General features: G+C 36.3%; 1 protein-coding gene across 1 annotated transcript in view; it reads left to right on the forward strand.

The window, feature by feature from the left end:
- The window catches only part of LOC103028918 (peroxidasin), an 88309-nt gene that overhangs the window by 18320 nt on the left and 50465 nt on the right, over positions 1-19524 (forward strand). Inside the window, exons 2-5 of the mRNA XM_007257326.4 lie at positions 8279-8350; positions 9485-9556; positions 14535-14606; positions 19156-19227. Coding sequence (XP_007257388.3) covers positions 8279-8350; positions 9485-9556; positions 14535-14606; positions 19156-19227 — 288 coding nt within the window. The remainder of the gene's footprint in view (positions 1-8278; positions 8351-9484; positions 9557-14534; positions 14607-19155; positions 19228-19524) is intronic.

Genomic DNA, 19524 nt, shown 5'->3' on the forward strand with positions numbered 1-19524 from the left:
ATTTATCAAAGGTAAATAGTTTTTATCATGTTTTACTACAACAAAAGTCCATTTTACACCGGAGTTCTCCTTTAATAAGAGTTTGACATTGTATGTCTTCGACTTCATGCCATGACTTTTATTTCTACAGACTCCCCAGACCCAAGTTGAAACCAAGTCCAAGTCCAAATGCACAGGAAAGGTTTCTGTAGAACTGACTTTCAAAAACATGTGATTTTTAGTATCTGGCAAATTTCACATTGAATTAATTTGGTCTTACCTACAGCAGCCAATAAATAAACATTGAATGTGTTTCTAGGAACACACACAATCTGTGGCAAATGGCCACTAGTCATAACCATTGGATGTGTGTGGTGTGTGTTTGGTAGTCTGTTCAGTCCAGGTTCTCCAGCCAGTTTGAAATGCAGATGATGGTTTATGGCTATTTAATAGCTATTCACATCACTACATGATGGCACTCTGCCTGTCTTCTGTGATCAAAGTGTCTTAGCTGATGAGAGTAAGGGTGGCGTTCAGGCGTGTTTCCAGTGTAGTGTGAGTGATTGATGCCAGAGGTTTTTTTTTTTTAGATGGCTCAGGAGTGATCTCAGAAGAATCCCATTCTATCCTTATTACAGTTTACAATGTGAGAAGTTCTGACTCCATTGTTCTTGGTCCAAATAAACCTCCAGGTTTTTAACTACAGTCAGGCTTTATTTTTATAATTGGTTGATTCAGCTCATTAACTTTTATTTTTAACTTCTTCTTTCTTGTAGCTTGTCCAGGAGTGCATGTGTACAGCTGTTGGTGAGAGGGCACTCAAAGTGTGATATGTATTTACTTAATTGGTGTAAAATTCAGGCGTATTTCCAGTGTAGTGCGAGTGATTGATCCCAGACTCTCCAACAAATCCCATTCTATTTCTATTACAGTTTATAATGTGAGAGATTAATATAGAATCTTATTGTTCTTGGTCTAAATAAACCTACAGGTTATTAACTACTGTAATGTGTTTTTTTATAATTAGTTGATTCATGTCATTAGCTTTTATTTTTAACTTCTTCAGGCGTATTTCCAGAGTAGTTTAAATGATTGTTGCCAGAGTTTTTCAAATGGCTTAAGAATGATCTCTAAGAAATCCCATTCTATCCCTATTATGGAGAGATTTTGACTCCATTGTTCTTGGTCCAAATAAACCTCCAGGTTATTAACTACTGTTCGTGGGGTTTAGAGCTAATGCTTTGTTATAATTGGTTGAATTAACTCAAAAATTGGAATCACTTCTAAAGCTCTGTGACATGTTTCATCCTAAAGTTTATTATCAAGAAATTACATGAAAGGCAATGAGTTACAATGAATTATTCTTAAAATTACATTATTAACAAACTTACCTTAAAACATAACTACAGTATCATGGTGATGCTCCACAGCTCTCCAAACCATCACTGACCCATTTTTTCATTTAATTTGTAAATCAAGGGAGCAGAGTCTGGAGGAAGAGTGGAGAGACACACAGTCCAAACTGCTTAAGGTCTAGTGTGAAGTTTCTGTAATCAGTAATGGTTTAGAGAGACATGTCATCTGCTGATGTTGATCCACTGTGTTATACAGTATCAAGTCTAAATTTAAACACTGGGCACAGCAGACAGCTAGGACTAGAGGACATTGCCAAAATTAATATCACAATATATTTCTTATTTCAATCATATGAAGTCAGTGCTGTGTTTTGCCAGACAATCTTACAGCACTTTATGCTTTCATCTGCTGACAACTTTTATGGAGATGCAGATTTCATTTTCCAGCAGGACTTCCACACTGCCCACACTGCCAAACGTACCAATTGGTCTTATATAATATATATATACAATTTTTTGAGACACTGCTTTTTGGGTTTTCACTGGCTGTAAGACATAGTCATCCACGTTAAAAGAAATAAACGCTTAAAATAGATCACTCTGTGTGTAACACATCTATATAATATGAGTTTCACTAAATTACTAAAATAAAGTAACTTTTCAATTATATAAAATATTTTTGAGATGCATTAGTATATTTTATAAGTATAAACGTTTATACGTTGTATTTAATTCTTTCTAGTAGAGACGGCACATTATTATCAATACATACACAATAGGTAAACAATTGTTAACCCTCCTGTTATGTTACAGGTCAAATTGACCCGTTTTAAAGTTCGAAGATCTAGGAAAAATAGTTAAAAGTATTTTTTTTTTCAGTATGAAACCCCTTCTGCTTGCCTTAATTAGAGTAATCAACATATAATATAAAAAAAATGATTCATCTCACATATTTGCAATCACCCCCTGCAAAAATTAAAACTAAAACAAAATTGCTGTTATGTTTCAATGTTATGTAAAACTATTGTTTTTTTTATATTGGTCTTTCAAAATAATAAAGTAGTGAAACATTAAAAAAAAGTATAAACATGTATTTTTTCTTTATGAAAAAATTGTGAATAATCCTTATTGAAACATTTCCTGTTAAGAAGTAAGGAACACCATTGCTCTAAATATTGATAGAATAATTAGTAATTATTTTTGGATGGTTAAACATGCACCACATCAATACGACCTGGAAACAGCATTGCTGTTCCTGACAAATGAACATTATAGGAGGGTTAAGAAATAAAAAATATGAGAACAGACATCAGAATGAGAATTAGAAAAAATACATATTACAACATGTCAAACATGGACCTTTTTTTTCTTTGTATTGCTAAATTATATTCAGTTGTTTATATATCTGAATATCAATGTAATCTGCAAAAAGGACCGCAATAGGCAATATTTAATTTTATTTTTGTAGGTCAGTAAACCAAAGCATAAATCCCAAAGATAGCTGCAGTAATGCAGGACATTAGTGGGCCTGTTATTGGAGTTAGTTGTTTTGAGTGACTCCATGTTCTCAGAGGTTTCCTCTCCTGATAAGCTCTAACAGACAACACTGCTGGCTCTCTCCAATAGGACAATATAACTCTGAACACAATGCCTCATTGTTTTAGGTCACTTTTAACCCACTTTAACAACTGCTTGGGTCAAATCCAGTTCTGTCCTCCTGTAACCTACAGTATATATATACTGCAAATAGCTGGTGACATCAGCTGGTCTGAATATCAGAAGTAGTTCTGCCTTTAACCTTTGACGAAAATAATTAAATACTACAGTTATTTCCAGAAAATGGAAAAATGTCACACCCCAGAATATCATCAGCACCACATGCTTCCTCTCATTTGTCACGCTAGGGAGGATTTGGCATGCCTGCTAATAAAGGAGCATTCCGTGTAAGAGTCTGTATTTAACAATACCCAACTGTGAGGGTGTGTGTGAGGAATCGAGTCAGCATTGTTGGGCAGAGTGGGAGACCAGCAGTGAATTAGTGGTCATTTGACTTGGTGGCTTTTTTGGGGGAGTGAAGTGAATGACTCACAAAGTAAAAAGAGCTTCAACAAAAGAAGCATGATGAGATCCAGAAGGGTCTGCACATTTTAGTTTGAGGATTGTCCACTGAGTTTTATTTTCTGTGTATTGTCACATGTTGTGAATTGTATAGACTATGTATATCTACATATGCAGGAATATTGCAGAATACATATAACATAAGTTTGGACTATATTAAAGCTATACAGAAACAAATTCAGAATTAGTCTGGAAATAAAAAGTGTTAAACAAGAATATGTTTTATACTTTAGATTCTCTTAGTAGCACATTTATCTTTTTCGGACAGATCTGCACACTCTTGGTATTTTAATCTCAGTGTCTTCATGAGGTAGAGTCACCTGGAATAGTTTTCTCAGCATCTTGAAGGGAGAAGTTCCTGGAGGTGCTGAACAATAGTTGCTGCTTTTCCTTTATGCTGTGAAGCTCCAGCTCATCCCAATTAAATCACCTCAAATCACCATCTCAGTTCATCAGGTTTAGATTAGGGGATTGTAGAGGACAAACAATTTTTTACGGTTTACTCTGTAATTCAATATGTGTCCCTTGATTGTTTTTATGTCTTTAATATTAATCTACAATGTAGAAAATGTATTTAAATAAGTAAATATAGAAAACACTTTAATACTCTAATGGTACTAATACTCTAATACCAGTTAAATCTTATGAAATGATAATTGCAATATTCTTGAAACCAGTCCGTTTTGGATATTTTTATGCTATTTACAGTGTTCACTTTCGCTTGTTACTTCTAATCACGTTTTATTTCCACCCTTTTCCTTGACCTAAGTCTCATTAATTAAAAAATATATCAAATACATATCTGATTTCAATGCCACATATTGAGGTTGCCCAAATCGGAATGAAAAATGACCCATTCATTGTGTTTTTTTTATCTGTTTACACAGACAGACTCTCAATACATCTGTGTCAAATAAGACGTAAAATATCTGATTTGTTCAGATTAAGATCAGATTAAAATCTGCATTCTGACATCAGGATGTTGGATGATCTTCACCACATCCCACATCCCAGATGGAGATGGAGCTCCTTCATTCCAATGAATTATACCCCCCCGCCACACCTTGCATTGGTCATGGTGTCATTCTATTGGCTATACTGTTCTAAAGGGACTATGTGTATCTGGATACATAGCTTGCCATCACGGTTGACATAAATAGATGACTTTATAACATGGTAGAGGAGTTGTGGTAGATGTATCATTGGTATTGTGATTACACATTGCAAAGTAGAATTCTAGAGGTTTTAGGATTACCTGCTGGGTACCTATGTAATCTGCTGGGTACCTAGGATTACCTAGTTGCTGGGTAAATCTTGCTGTTGGAATGGCCTTGAGCACTCTTAAGATAAATGTATTGGGCTGTGTTTTTGCAAAAACTTGCCAATACATGGGTTATAATTCAGTATATAAGGTGATATATAGTATATTGTTCTTATTTAAAATGACACTTTTAGCAAAACTGTCATAATACAGCATAAAAAAAAAGATTGTCCAATCAGTACAATGGGTACAACACTGCTATTAATCGATTGGGTTTTAAACACAACACTAATTGAACTAATGTCTCCCCATCAATAATCATTAAAAAGTGGATGGTGTGTTTTAAAAAAAAACCTAATCTAGTGATACTTACTCAGTATTGTCTTACTGCCCTAGAGTCAGGCATTGTGTCTGTACTCGTGAGCACTGTTTCAGTAAATCAGCATGCCTTGTTTCTCACATGAATTGAGCTCTGTCACTCAGATGTGATGCAGTGTTTAAAAGTGCGCCTTTCCCTGTAGGAATTTAAAATCTGACAGCTAACCTCGTTCTGAAGAGCGTAGATGGAGAACCTATTTAAGCAAGTCCAAACAATCAGTGATACAGTACTTGTCCTGCTGCTGAATAGTTTCCATGCTGGAGTTCAGCCGCTCTGTGCCTTTGCTGAAAGCCTTGCCTGAAGCAACATTGAAGGCCTTGTGGAATCCAGCCTGCCCCTGTCTGAGCATGCCACAGCTCATTTCACAGGGGTCCTGTCAGCCCGCTGTCTGCAGGCAGGCCATCTTTACATGGGGTGGGATGGGGATTCTGCGCTAGGCCATTGAATGAAAGTTTGTTTTCAGTGGGACTAAGGTCAGGACTTTGTGTGGCAGTTTAGGACAGTCAGTGTCCTGCTTAAGAGTAAATCTTCTCCAAAGCTTTAGTTACTAATGCCTTATTCACATTAGATACTTATAGTCTCGTGTTCCAGGCACAACTCTTTTGTGTTGATTGTCAACAGGCAGGACTCACTCAGACATCTCTATGCTTTACAGACAGGATAGTATTTTCTTTGCCACACGTTGAGTTAGACTATCAAACAACAGAAAATTTTCACATTATCTTTATTGGGTCACACTCTCTTGCTTTCCAAATAAACATTGAAAAAGTACTAGTCTGTTTTCTGCAGAGCTGTTGATATTGATGTGTTGGAGTAATCCAATTTTCTTGCTCCACATTATTTTGCTACGCACAATTTCAAGAGTTTTTATCAGATGGTCAAATAGTTTGAATTGGGTTTAAATATAAATCTGAAATGTTTTCTCAGTTGTCCATAACGTCTGTTCTTAACATTTTGTGGAGAGGAATCCTTAATGAAGCTCTAGTATAACTTGCATGTTGGGTCTGTCAGGTTAGATATTTTAGATATGGTGACACATCCGTCTCCATCTCATCTTTTCTGGTGTTGATTTTCTTTCACAAAATGGTAGAAGCAGATGTATGGATGTTATGGGCCAGTGTAATGTTTTATCTTGAGGGTAATTTTGTATAATGAAGTATAAATGGGTTTTCTTCCATTTTTCCCATTTTTAGGTTGTCATTTATGCTTTTTGGCAAATCATTTCTGGAAAAGAAATTCTTTAAATTTTCTGATTTTTCCATTTTTGCATTATTTACTTGGAATTGTCTTGGAAGATTATTTATTAATGAGAAATGATAGTGAGGGGCAGAAAAAATAGAAAAATGGCTGAAAACCCATTTCAGCCTCAAACAAAAGACAATTGCATTTGACTGTATTTCTTTAGTCTAGGTTTCTGTCTGATGTCCTTAACCAAACCTTACAGAAGTCTCAGTGTTGTTCAGCATATACTGACTCAGCCTGAAAGTGAACTGTTATCTTTGTTTTGACTGCATGCTGTTTGGGTTTTGTGCTGTTTGCTGAAATCAGTTCAGTTTCTCAGGTATTTTGGCTACTGCAGTGATCAGTGATGAGGGAGATCTATATTTCTGGAAATGTTGCACTACAGTACAGACAATGTAGACACTTTTCAGAGCAAGATGGTCCACAGATGTTATTGTTTTGGTTGTTATTGTTCACACACAAAATATCTTTCTACACACAAAGAAGGAAGCACAATTTTGCTTATTTTATCACTTAGTGCTCTGGAAATAGCTTTCTTGCTGCAATAAATTTACTTTTATTTAAAAGGTGAAATACATGTAATTTAAATGGGTGTTGGGTTTTCACTAAGTCTTGTAATGGATTTCTTTTTAGTTAGTTTATGGAGCTTTTTGGAAGGATGGTAAAGCTTTCTGCAACATGCTGTTTGCTTATTATTGTCTTACATACCTGGAAAACCAGGGTGACTGGGAAACAGGCAGTTTGCAAGAAAAGAGGCAAAATGAAACGGCTCCTCTCCATAATAGACAAGTAGAAGAAGAACAGAACAGTCTGAAACATTGCTGCCAAGTGATGCCAGTGCTTAAAATCTTAATATCTAAAGCATCAAATCCTGATGATTTTATGAGTTACAGAAATATAATCGTTACTGATCCACTATTAACACACTTTTTTTTACGTGTAGCAAAGTGATTATTATTCAGTTTTTGCTAGAACTTTTACTTTTTACACTCTCTGTTCTGATGATGTCCTCAATATGCTTTAAAAAATATTTTGTTGATTCAATAAGAAAATGTATCACTATGTAGGGATGTGCCATATCGTATATCAAATGCAATATCGCCAACATTTTTCAATATTGTGAACGATATTATACCCTGAATTATCGTGCCATATCACCCACCCCTAATTATCACATTAGGATACTACTTTTTTTTTTTTTTACTGTTTTTAGCAAAAGAACAATTTACACTGTTCTCATTTCCCATTATATATCTATTAGAGACAGATTATATCTGCCAGTATAATTTATTTTACATTAATCCTGAATATATATGGAGATATTTGGAGTGCATTATTATTAGTATCATGACATTCAGGATCATTGACTTCTGTTACAAATCTGATAAAATTCTTAGTTTTTTTATATTTTAGTTTGATATGTGCAGTACCATATCGTATGCAATAATAAAATTAAATTTTCATTTTGTTTTTTTGTTTTTTTAAAATTCAGGGTTTTGTCATATTGCCAAGAGTATCACTATTGCAAAAATACCCTAAAAAATTGTGATATTACTTTAGAGCCATATCGCCCACCTCTACTATGGGATAAAATATTGTCAGATTGCTCAACTGTACTTGTGCAGCAGCTTTAGTTCAATTGTAATAGTTAAATTGCTTGTTTGCTTGTTTGTAAATGCATGTATTTATTTTCTTCAAGTTCAAATCATAGGAAATATGTACACGGTGTGTTTTACTGTGATTGGATATTGGTACTATGTTAAAACTTTTAATTGTAGTACTATTTATAAAAAAAAACAAATCTTCTACTAAAGTAACTGTGAGCTCTGTTCCTGTTTATTGCACGTATTATTTAGATATCTAATGTTCCAGCAGACCTCTTTTTCTTCTAAATGTAAGTATTTGCAAATTCGTCATTATAGTATGTTTATGTATTTTTAACAGGGATCTGAGGTTTAACAAAATTAAGGACCTGCAGCTGGGCTCTTTCAGAAGACTGAAGAACCTCAACACGCTGTAAGTGTCTGCTCCATTAGCCTGCCCCTTTTTTTTTTTCATATGCTGACAGGGCTTTATGAGAGGAGTGTTAAAAGTGTTTACTCCGACACTGCACTCTCCTCCCTCTGCCCTTTCTCTCTCTCTGCAGCCCACACATGCAGATCAGCTCATAATCGGCACTGAATTTATTCCCCCTGCTTTTAAACCCTCTATCCATCACACTGCATCTCTCTTACAATGCTACCATGTATTTCTTATGAGCTGTTTTCTGTCTGACTGTGAAAGCACTGGATATATTTCAGATGCAGACTGCACTGCTGGTTAGAGAAGCATGTGATGTGGCTGCTTTGGATTAAACTGATTAAATGTGTGTTTGTTTCTTCCTTGCTTACCAGGGTAACGTTAACTTGTGCGAGGGTAAATATTGAAATGTAGTTACAGATGCATTCTTGTGAGTTAAGCTAGAAATAAATTGGTATGATGGGAGCCAGACCAGCCACAGAAAACAAACTTCATTTTTATGTTTAAAAAAAAAACACTTAAAAATGATAAGTTACTTTTATTTTACCAAATTAAAATCTTCTGGAATATAATCAAGAGGAAGATGGATGATCAAAAGCAATCAAACCAAACTGAACTGCTTGAATTTTTGCAAAAGCAGTGTGTAAGACTGGTGGAGGAGAACATGCCAAGATGCATGAAAACTGAAAAAAAGAGGGTTATTCCAACAAATATTGATTTCTGAAATCAATGTTCATTTTACTTAAACACATGGTCTTTTAATGTTTTTCAGTGCTGTATAAAAAAGTTAAAACGAGTAAACACATATATCCAGATATTAAAAACATGTCTTTATTGCTCCCTTTAGTATTTTTTTTTTCTTTTGTACATTGATTCTTTACTTTATATAACAATTTTAGGTTGAATGCTCTAATACAGATACTCCAAAATGACTTTTACATTGACCTCCACTGAAATTTAAGATTTTATTTTCTTATCCTTTTCAGATTTTGGAGTTTCAAGCTTTTCCGTGACTGTGTCAAAATGCGTGTTATGCTCAAAAGTGTTGTTTGACAGACTTCATAATGAATGACTCAGCTGTATAACCACCCATACTTTGCTTACGCTGCTGTTGTTTTTTTCCACCCAAAGCCTTTTAAACAACAACCACATAAGAAGAATCCCAAGAGCAGCTTTTGAAGACTTGGAGAACCTGAAATATCTGTGAGTTTGCTTCTATATTCCTCCTCAGCTGGTTAGAACAATGTGGATTTTGGAAGGAGGTGATGTGCCATTTTTTCCAGTATCAGAAGAACATGAATAACAATTTCACCTGAAATTCCCCTTTATTCCTCACTTATCATTATGATGAAAAGAAATCTTGACTCTTGACTACCGTTGTCTGAGAAAGAAAGAAAAAGCAAATCTCAGACAAATTATAGGACTTAATTGCCTGTGTTGTGAATTTATGTGTCTGAAAGCAGTCACCTGAAGGCATTTAGGAGAAGAGCAGCAGCACTTTACACAGATCCAGCCTTTGTTCCCAACAGATCTGTTAGGAAACCTCAAGCCTCTGCAGTGCTGTTGAGTTTTGTCTGTGTATATTTACATAAAGTCTGTATGATTTCATTCTCTAATTTAACATCAACCTCATATAACCCCTTCTCACTCAGCTACAGTGTAGTCTGGCTCACTCACCATCATTATTGTAAGTTATTCTGTTTTAGTTCATTTTGTTCAGACAGTCTCTTTAAAACTCTAAAAATATTTACACACTGAGTCATGGTTTTATTCATACACTGGTAGATCATTTTTCACTTTTTAATAGAAAGATGATTTTTGGTATACACCAGTTATAATTTTAGGCTAATGTCCAAAACCCATTATTAATCAGTACTCAGATATCATTCCTCAGACGTCTGATATGTTCCATCATAGAACACCAGAGAAAATAAACAAGCCACCAATTCAGAGAACTGTTGGTTTTAACTGCAAAATAGTTTTTGCACATTGTTCTCATATTTGTGATAATAATTATTTTACACTTTGCTGCAATTAAAGTGGCTTAATTATTAGAAAAACGCTAACTATTTTTTAAAACATGCTTTATTTTTTAAAATATAACCTGGTAAAGTTTCGGTGATATGCAGGGCTCCAGACAAACTTTTTGCAAAGCTGTAAAAAGGAATATTGGCAGATACTGATATAATTCTGATATAATTGTGCATCCCTAGTAGCAATTAGTTAGCATAGTCAGTAACTACTATTTCAGCACTTATTATTCAGTACCTACTATTTTCCAATAATTAGTAATTAATTGCCAACTGCTAATTAAAAAAAATGCACAAGTACCCATCATATTATATCCAATTATTCTTCTGTATCTAGCCATCTTTTGTTACAGCAAATTTCTAGTGCTTATTGGCAAAGTACTATTTATTCAGTACCTACTAATTGATTAAAGACTGATATGTAACTTGTAGTTTGAAGTATGTACTCGATTACAAGCTTTTGAGGATAACACTATGTGACCTGATACCAATGCCACTAACTGTTTTTTTTTTTTATTTTTATTGTAAAACTTAATCACACAATAAGCACATAAGTGACACGTTCCACTGCATCCATATAAAAACCGTGTGAATGAACCTGTTGAGGTAAAAGCTCCTATAATTTTCAGTTATTTCTTAGTTCTTTAATTTACAGTTTGAATAGTTTAGGATCGAGCCAGTCTTTGGCATATTATGCGTGTTAAGTGTTATTATGTGAGTGTTAAAGACTGATAAATGACTGTAAAACAGTATTGAAACACTTAGGGACAGTTTCCCCAGACTTGTATTAAGCTCCATTTAAAATGCTGTTTAGTCCAAGACTAGGCTTAATCTCTGTCTGGAAAACTGCCTCTCAAATGTGGTTCCAGTTCACAGTTGGCTGTTCATTTACTTTAGCCCTTCGGTAAAAAAACGCCACACACTGGCACACAGCAAAAGAGTGATCAGCTACCTGTACACATATACAGCTTTGGGAAAAAAAATAAGAGAGCACTTAAAAATAATGAGTTTCTTTGATTTTACCCAATTGAAAACCTCAATATAATCAAGCGAAAGATGGATGATCACAAGCCATCAAACCAAGCTGAACTGCTGGATTTTTTTTAGCACAAGGAGTGGCATAAGTCTCTCCAAAAGCAGTGTGTAAGACTGGTGGAGGAGAACATGCAAAGATGCATGAAAACTGTGATTAAAAACCAACGTTATTCCACCAAATATTGATTTCTAAACTCTTAAAACTTTATGAATATGAACTTGTTTTCTTTTCATTATTTAAGGTCTGAAAGTTTTTTCAGCCATTTCTTATTTTCTGCAAATAATTGCTCTAAATGACAATATTTTTATTTGGAATTTGGTAGAAATGTCTGTAGTTTATAGAATAAAACAACAATGTTCATTTTACTCAAACATATATACCTATAAATAGCAAAATCAGAGAAACTGATTCAGAATTTGGAGTGGTCTGTTAATGTTTTCCAAAGTTGTAAATATATGTTAATTATGCACTCCTAGACACTTCAGGTCACACAATAACAACAGGAAACAGAAACTGTTGATATTCATTAACAATGACAAAACAAGACGAGATAAACTGCTGCCGGACGTTCCAGAAGATATCCAGCGGCTCTTCTAGAACAGGCAGAGTGTTTTCTGTTTAGCTTCAGGTCAGTAAGTGCAAACGTTGCACCCGAGTGTGACTTCCAGCACCGTGCGGACAGAGTGCGGGGACGTGTTGTGCAGTGTTGCAGTTGCTGCTCTGCCTCCGTCTGCTGTTAAGTGTCCTGTAATTGTCGTAGTGATTTAACTCGTTACAGCTGAGTGTAATTAGTGAGCACTCTGCTTTCAAAGACTAGAGAATTAGAGCATCGTCCCGGGTCACTCCTGGGTTATCTCACCACTGACCCCTGAAGAACCTGGCCTCAATGTGCATGTAGCTGTATCTCTAAAAAAAAAAAAAAAAAAAAAAAGACGTAAAGTGACTGAAGATAATGTATGTAATTTAATGATTTTCCGAGAAAACACTGCACTGACTTTAGACTTGATGTAACACAGTGGATCAACACCAGCAGATGACATGACTCAACAAATCATCACTGATCATCAGTAAATTTTACATTTCATTTGTAAATCAAGGGATCAGAGTCTGGAGGAAGAGTGGAGAGACACACAGTCCAAGCTGCTTGAGGTCTAGTGTGAAGTTTCCACAATCAGTGATGGTTTGGAGAGACATGTCATCTGCTGGTGTTGATCCACTGTGTTATATCAAGTCTAAAGTCAGTGCAGTGTTTTCCCACAAAATCTTACAGCACTCCATGCTTCCCTCTGCTGACAACTTTTAATGAAGATGTGGATTTCATTTTCCAGCAGGACTTGGCACACTGCCCACACTCCCAAAATTACCAAATGGTCTTGCATAATATTTTAATTTTTGGGTTTTCATTGGCTTAAAGCCATAATCATCAACAATAAAATAAATAAGCGCTTAAAATAGATCACTCTGTGTGTAATACATCTATATAATATATGAGCTCGGATCAATTTAATTTACTCAGAAGACTCAAGTTTCTTGAACTGTTTTAAATAGTTTAGACAGTGTGATGAACCTACACAGTCTGTGTTTGTGTTGTATAATATGTGGGAAATGGAGTCATCCAAGTTCTCAAAGCTGAAATGCTGGAGGTTGCATGAGCTTTTAAATTACATGACCAAACTCTGAACAGCTGACCACCCCAGACCCCAAACCCCCAACCCCCAGCTCCCCAGAGGGACGACTCACAGCACTCAATTCCTGTTTCCCATGGATCGCCTCAGCTTTACCAACACAGAGCTGTGATGTGGGGAACCTCAATGTATGTGCGGTGTGTGTAAGAGTGTGTGTGTGTTTGTGCGAGTGTGTGCACGATTGTGTGCGCGAGTGTGTGCAGTCAGCCGGCGACGGCACCTCACATTCCATTCTGATTGATAAAGAAAAACATTCCAGGCCCAGACAATACCTTGGCCTTCAGGTCCCGTCATATCAGGGCCACTATGGAGCTACACATAGAGCTTTAACTCTGCTTTATGTAACTCAATAACTGGATTATTATTATTATACAACAAGGAACATGTTCTTAACTGTGTGATTAGTTTTCTTGATTGTGGTTCATAGAATTTAGAGTTCATTAATCACACACATTATTACAGTGTTTCTCAATGCTGATCCTGGAGGCACCCTGCTCTGCAAATATTTATGGTGCATTTTATTCATTTTATTATCTTAGAAGTTGTACTTGGGAATGAGTTGACTGTTTTCCAGATAAACCATCAGAAAAATGTACACTATTAAAAACCTTTTCATAAAAATGTTAACAATTCTTTTGGAGTTTACCACAAGTTTACAGCACAATTTTACCACTGTTTAATTGCAAATGCAGCCAAAAAATGTTACACTTTCTATATCCCAGGTAATCATTGTTAACATTAATCCAGGTTAGCATTGCTAGCGATACAACCCTGATGTTAATGTATTATATACAGTGTTTTTTGCATCCAAACACCTTGATGTTAACAGACAGAAGTTGGACAGTGTTAATAAACTGTATAATACCAAAGTCTTTGTAGTGCCACTGTAAAATATAGTATATTGTATAATAACAAATGATGAAATGCCATCTTGTCAAGTCCTTGCAACATCCTGCTAACAATGAAACACATCCTCATCGACTGTCCTGCCTGTAACCATAACCTTTTTTTTTTTTTTTAAATCCACCAGGGAAGATCCTAAAGTTCTTAAAGTTTGCATCTTAACCTCAAACATCTAATTTAAAATATATATGTAGTGAGATATATTTCCGAGATATATTCGTAGTAGAATCTTTTAACAATTTTGCTCTGTCTGGACATATAAAACCAAGTGTATGCCACAAATAGCCAAATATGTGCTGAAGTGGCAAAAAAAACCAACAACCAACCATTCTGATTGTATGATTGTTTGTTCTATCCTTATTCTTGTTTACATTGATTTATTTCATCAATTAAACCATTAAATCAAATATTAATCAATTTTAGAAATGCTTTTACTTCATGATATTTTCACAGAATCATATTTTAGATCTTAGTAGATGATTGCTCTGTGTGTGTTTTCTAATCTACCTGATCATTTCTCCTTCCAGATATTTGTACAAGAATGAAATCCAGTCAATAGACCGACAAGCATTTAAGGGGCTTGTCTCTCTAGAACAACTGTAAGTGACCTTTCACCTCCTTACCTTCTTCCTTCATGTTCTAATAACTTCTAATAACACCTTTTAAAATGATGTTCTCTAAGAAAGACTGCAGTCTTAAGTGCATGGCCTGTGTGGAGAGACATGTACACTGATCACATAGTCCCACTGGTGTTTTTTTTTTTTTAAAGACTATTAAATGCCACTGACATAATGATAACAGAATAGCATAAAAAAGCAATTATACACTTTTTAAAGACAGCAAAAAGTTTATTAATTATTTATTATAATACGTTAGGACGTTGTATACTTATTTCTTCACCTACTTTGGTTTACACTGTGTGTATGCAGTCACAGTTATTGAAGCATGACTGGCTAAAATACTGTTAACTTTTATTTATGTGAACAAACATGCAAATAAACACAATAGACAATATCACGAATATCAAAAATTAATGAGGCCATGTTATTTTATTGTACGAAAAATCGATATTGCAATTATTGTGACAGGCCTACAAGTGAGCCAAGCCAATAAATAAACTGCACTTTTACTCTTTTAAAACATTAACCTTACTGGACAAAATGGACATCCAGTGAAAAAAATCTACTTTGTCTCTGGTCCTTTAGGCTGCACTGTAAACTCAGTGAATACAGTCTGAGACACACCTGATCTTTGAGGAAGAGCAGGTCTACCCGATAGGGCTGCACAATATATTGTTTTAGCATAGTCATTGTGGGGGCGCCGAGTGGACCAGTGGTCTAAAGCACTGCCACTATGAGCAGGAGGTTGCAGGTTTGAACCCCCGCTTTGCCATCTAGCTGCTGGTGCTCAGAGGGAGCAAAATTGATAGGGGGAGTCCTAATGAGTTGGTTGGGTAATTGGCTGTGTAAATTGGGGAGAAAATGGGAAAAATTAGAAATAAAATTATTTTAAAAAAGCATCGTCATTGTGATGTGTGCATGCACAATGGTCACATCGCAGGATGTGCAATGTCATTTAAGGCAATTAAATTAAACACGTCATGTTGCAATGTTTTGATTCTTGACACAAGGAGTAGATGCACAGCGTTGTCTCTGTGTCTGTGTTTAAGCGACAGGCTGCTGCTGCCTGAGAAGCGCGAGGGGGGAGCGCAAGAGTAAACAGGAGGCACGTTCTTGTAAACGCACGTGTCCAAAGCTGTGCACCTCATTCCAGCACAGTTTTGCAGTGCACATATTTCCAGTTACAGCTGAATTCTCGATTTTAGTCCCAGAAAAACATTTTTATTTACCTTTTTAAAAAGCCATATAAATGCCTCATTAAGGGGGTGATTTCTGTAGTTTTGCTGTTTTCCTCAGGTTTTGAGTTCTCTCTGCTGACTTAGCTTTTGATTGGTCCGGAGACGAAACAGCGTGTGGGTGGGGGGCGGGGCTGGTGATGTCATGGGCCCTGCATTGTTTAATACCACGATATATATTGTCGAAAAAAGGACATTTGCAATGTACATTTTTTGTCCAATATAATGCAGCCCTAGTGCCCGATGAGTTGGCTAGTCTGGCTCTACCTTTAGTTGCAAATTTTTCGCTCACTTTCTAGAATAGAATAGAACAGAATGCAACCATAGCGTTCATGTTTTTTACAGTCATGATGAAGTCCTAAATACCCTATTGTTGCATTGGAAACATGCATGTGGAGTGTGTAGTGCTCACCCCTGGCTTCTGCATGACCTCAAACTGTGACTAAAACATGCTGCATGCCTGGCTTCATCTCCTGCAGCACAGACTTGCTGTTGTTGTCCATGTTCTCTGGTAATGTCTGCATCTGGCAGCTTGTTTATGGTTTGTGGCTGATCTGCTGCTTTTCTATTGCTTAGCTACATACTGGCTGATTGTGTGGAGTCAGAGAGCTGGTTTACACTTCATTTTATGCATCCTGGGCTGTAGTCTTGCTTAGTACATTATATATAGACAAAAGTATTGGGACACATTCATTGTTTCTTCTGAAATGAAAGGTATTAAAATGAATCTAAGAGTTCATTCTGCTTGTGTTGAAGTGTTGAAGTCTCTACCACACCTCATGATCTTCACACCACCTTATCTTATCTCTCCAACTCATCCCAAATCTCTTTTGTGTTCAAAAGAGAACACAGTTCTGCTGTTTTAGAACTCAATGCTGGATTAATACGGCTTTATATGGCTTTAAACCACTCTGGGCCACACCAGGCTTAAGGTATTATGCCAACAGTTGTTAAGGTCCTGTTCTCTTGAAAGTACTTCTCTACAAGGACTAGTTAAGCTGTGTCTGAGCATTTGCACATATTTATCAGCAATGAATGCAACTTAAAGCATTCATTAAATTATGTATGTTGCTGCTGGTCTCCTCAACATTGTGCCTTTAAACAAAGCAAAAGTCATGGGGTTCAAGACCTGTTTCACACCATATGATGCAGAACAGCACAATAGGTTAAACCACCAAAATCTGCAATATAACCACTGATCATCATATTTCCATAATTTTATCTTATTGCACTGCTGGTTTGGATTTGAATTGAACTCGTGTTTAATTTGTGCATGAGTTCACAGCTATCCTCTTTGTGGCTTTGTGGATTTTTCTAATTACAAATATGCAGCCCATATGCTGGAATAAATCAGCATATTGACATTCTGCCAATAATGTCCAAATTCTCCCCCACTGCTTAATTCTTAGCATTTTGCAATAAATCAACTTTATTTGCGATATCAGCAGCATCAGAATCCCGCCTGATTATCTGTGCTTAGCAGATGCCTAGCAGGGTTTATTACTTACTTATAGTGATAGTCATCACTATAAGGCATCATAATATGCCAGATTACACGATTGGCCCTTCTTTCAGTAAGTACTCAAGTAATCCCACCTAAGAGCTTTCTCAGGCCTTGAAATGAAGATTTGGCTGTTTGGCTCATAGACAGGCTGGCTATGAATGAGTGTGCGGATTTCACTAAGCTTCCAGTTGTTGCCAGAGAACAGTGACAAATCATGCTGATCTGTTCTCTCCTGAATTTCTGGCCAGTTCTGTTCAGAGTGATTGCTTTCTCTCATAAGCATCTGTGATGACTGTGTCAGTAATAGCACTTGGCTGAACTCCGCACTGTTGTCCTGGGCTGTCCCTCATGGGCTGCCATGCTTTAATGAGTACACACTCGCATATTTTCAGCTTGAGCACATACACTCATCACCCTGGATTTATGCAAAACTGTGCATGCAGTTAATATATCAGGCAGATATATGGATGAATGTAAGTGGGGTCTGATTAGACACTGGATGTTTCCACAAGAGGATGTTAAAATGCTTCCTTCACCGCTCTATAAAAAGGCTCTCTGAGGCCTAGGGATAGTGTACGAGGGCTGCACAATATATCGTTTAAGCATCGTCATTGCAATGTGCGCATGCACAATAGTCACTTCGCAGGACGTGTGATGTCCCTTAAGCCAATTAAATCAATCACGTCGTGTTGCAATGTTTTGATTCTTGACACAAGAAGTAGATGCACAGCGCTGTCTCTGTGTCTGTGTAAGTGACAGGCTGCTGCTGCCTGAGAAGCGCAAGGTTAGAGTAAACATGAGGTAACCACATGGCCTCCATCCACATGGTTGGGCATGTGCTTGTAAGCACACATGTCAAAGCTGTGCACCTCATTCCACCACATTTTTTCACCTAAATATTAGTACTTTCCACATTTAAATAACGTCTCAACATTTAAATGCCTTTGATCTCTAAATCTAAATGCCTTTAAATCTCATGTTCAGCTGTTTCTATTTCTTTTAGAGATGGAGAACATGGCAGAAATAATCATTGACTAATCAACTAATCAAAAAAATAATCATCAGATTAGTCGACTACCAAATTAATCATTAGTTGCAGCCCTACTTTCAATAACATTTTTCAGCAGGATAATGCTCACCCACACACAACTAGGATTTCCAAGGAATTTCTCTGCCAGATTGCATCATTTCCTTCGCCTGCCTGTTCATCAGATTCTTTTCTAACTGAGCATTTTTGAGACCAAATTGATTGCCAGCTTTAGCAACGTGTGACTTTGCAGGATTTACAGGCCTAGCTACATCTATCTATCTATGAATCTATGGGCAAATGTCATACGGAGGCCTAACAGGGTAGTAGAGCCTCCTTTTAAATGTACAGTTTTCCCCAATAAACGTAGCAGTTAGCTCTATAATTATAATCTCTTACATACATCTTCATATCATCATTACATTAAACCATATCATATTATTTTGCCAGTGAGTGTATATCAATAGCTTGCTCCATGCAAGTGAATGGAATAGAACAACTACAACAGAAATGTTTGAGGGTCCTGGGTGTGTGTTAGCACTTGATATAAAACACATGCTTCTCATATTTTCAGGTCTGATTAAAATGGAGTAAAAGAAGCTCAGTAAACTCAATCTGAAGCTCATTATATTTTTTGCATTAACATCAGGAAAAGATTACACTGTATTCCAGAGATTCCAGCCAGCCATTGAATTATGTGTGTGTGTGACCTCAGTGGAAATACATGCCAAGTATTTATGCTATCTGTGTTTTATCTTTCAGATATCTCCATTTCAACAACATTGAAGCCTTAGAACCCGAGTCCTTCACTCATTTGCCCAAGCTTGAACGACTGTGAGTTCCTCAAGCGTATCATATTCTTCTCTCTGACCGTTTGATTAGCATGACATTCACTTAGCATAGAATTTTAATGTTAATGAGGCTTTGGGGTACAGATCAAAAAGATTAGACTGTATATTCAATAGTGTGACTTAACATGGGAACCTACATGAGAGCTTTGCTGAAAATGATGCTGATCCTGTTTGTGTTGAGAGTGAAATGAGTGTCCTGCAGTTGATGGTGAACTGAAGAACACTTAATGTTTCCGCCCGGACACTGGAGTGTCTCAATGTTTTATGGAGCTGCACTTGG

Source organism: Astyanax mexicanus, chromosome 14, assembly GCF_023375975.1.
Source record: "Astyanax mexicanus isolate ESR-SI-001 chromosome 14, AstMex3_surface, whole genome shotgun sequence".
Classification (NCBI taxonomy): Eukaryota; Metazoa; Chordata; class Actinopteri; order Characiformes; family Acestrorhamphidae; genus Astyanax; species Astyanax mexicanus.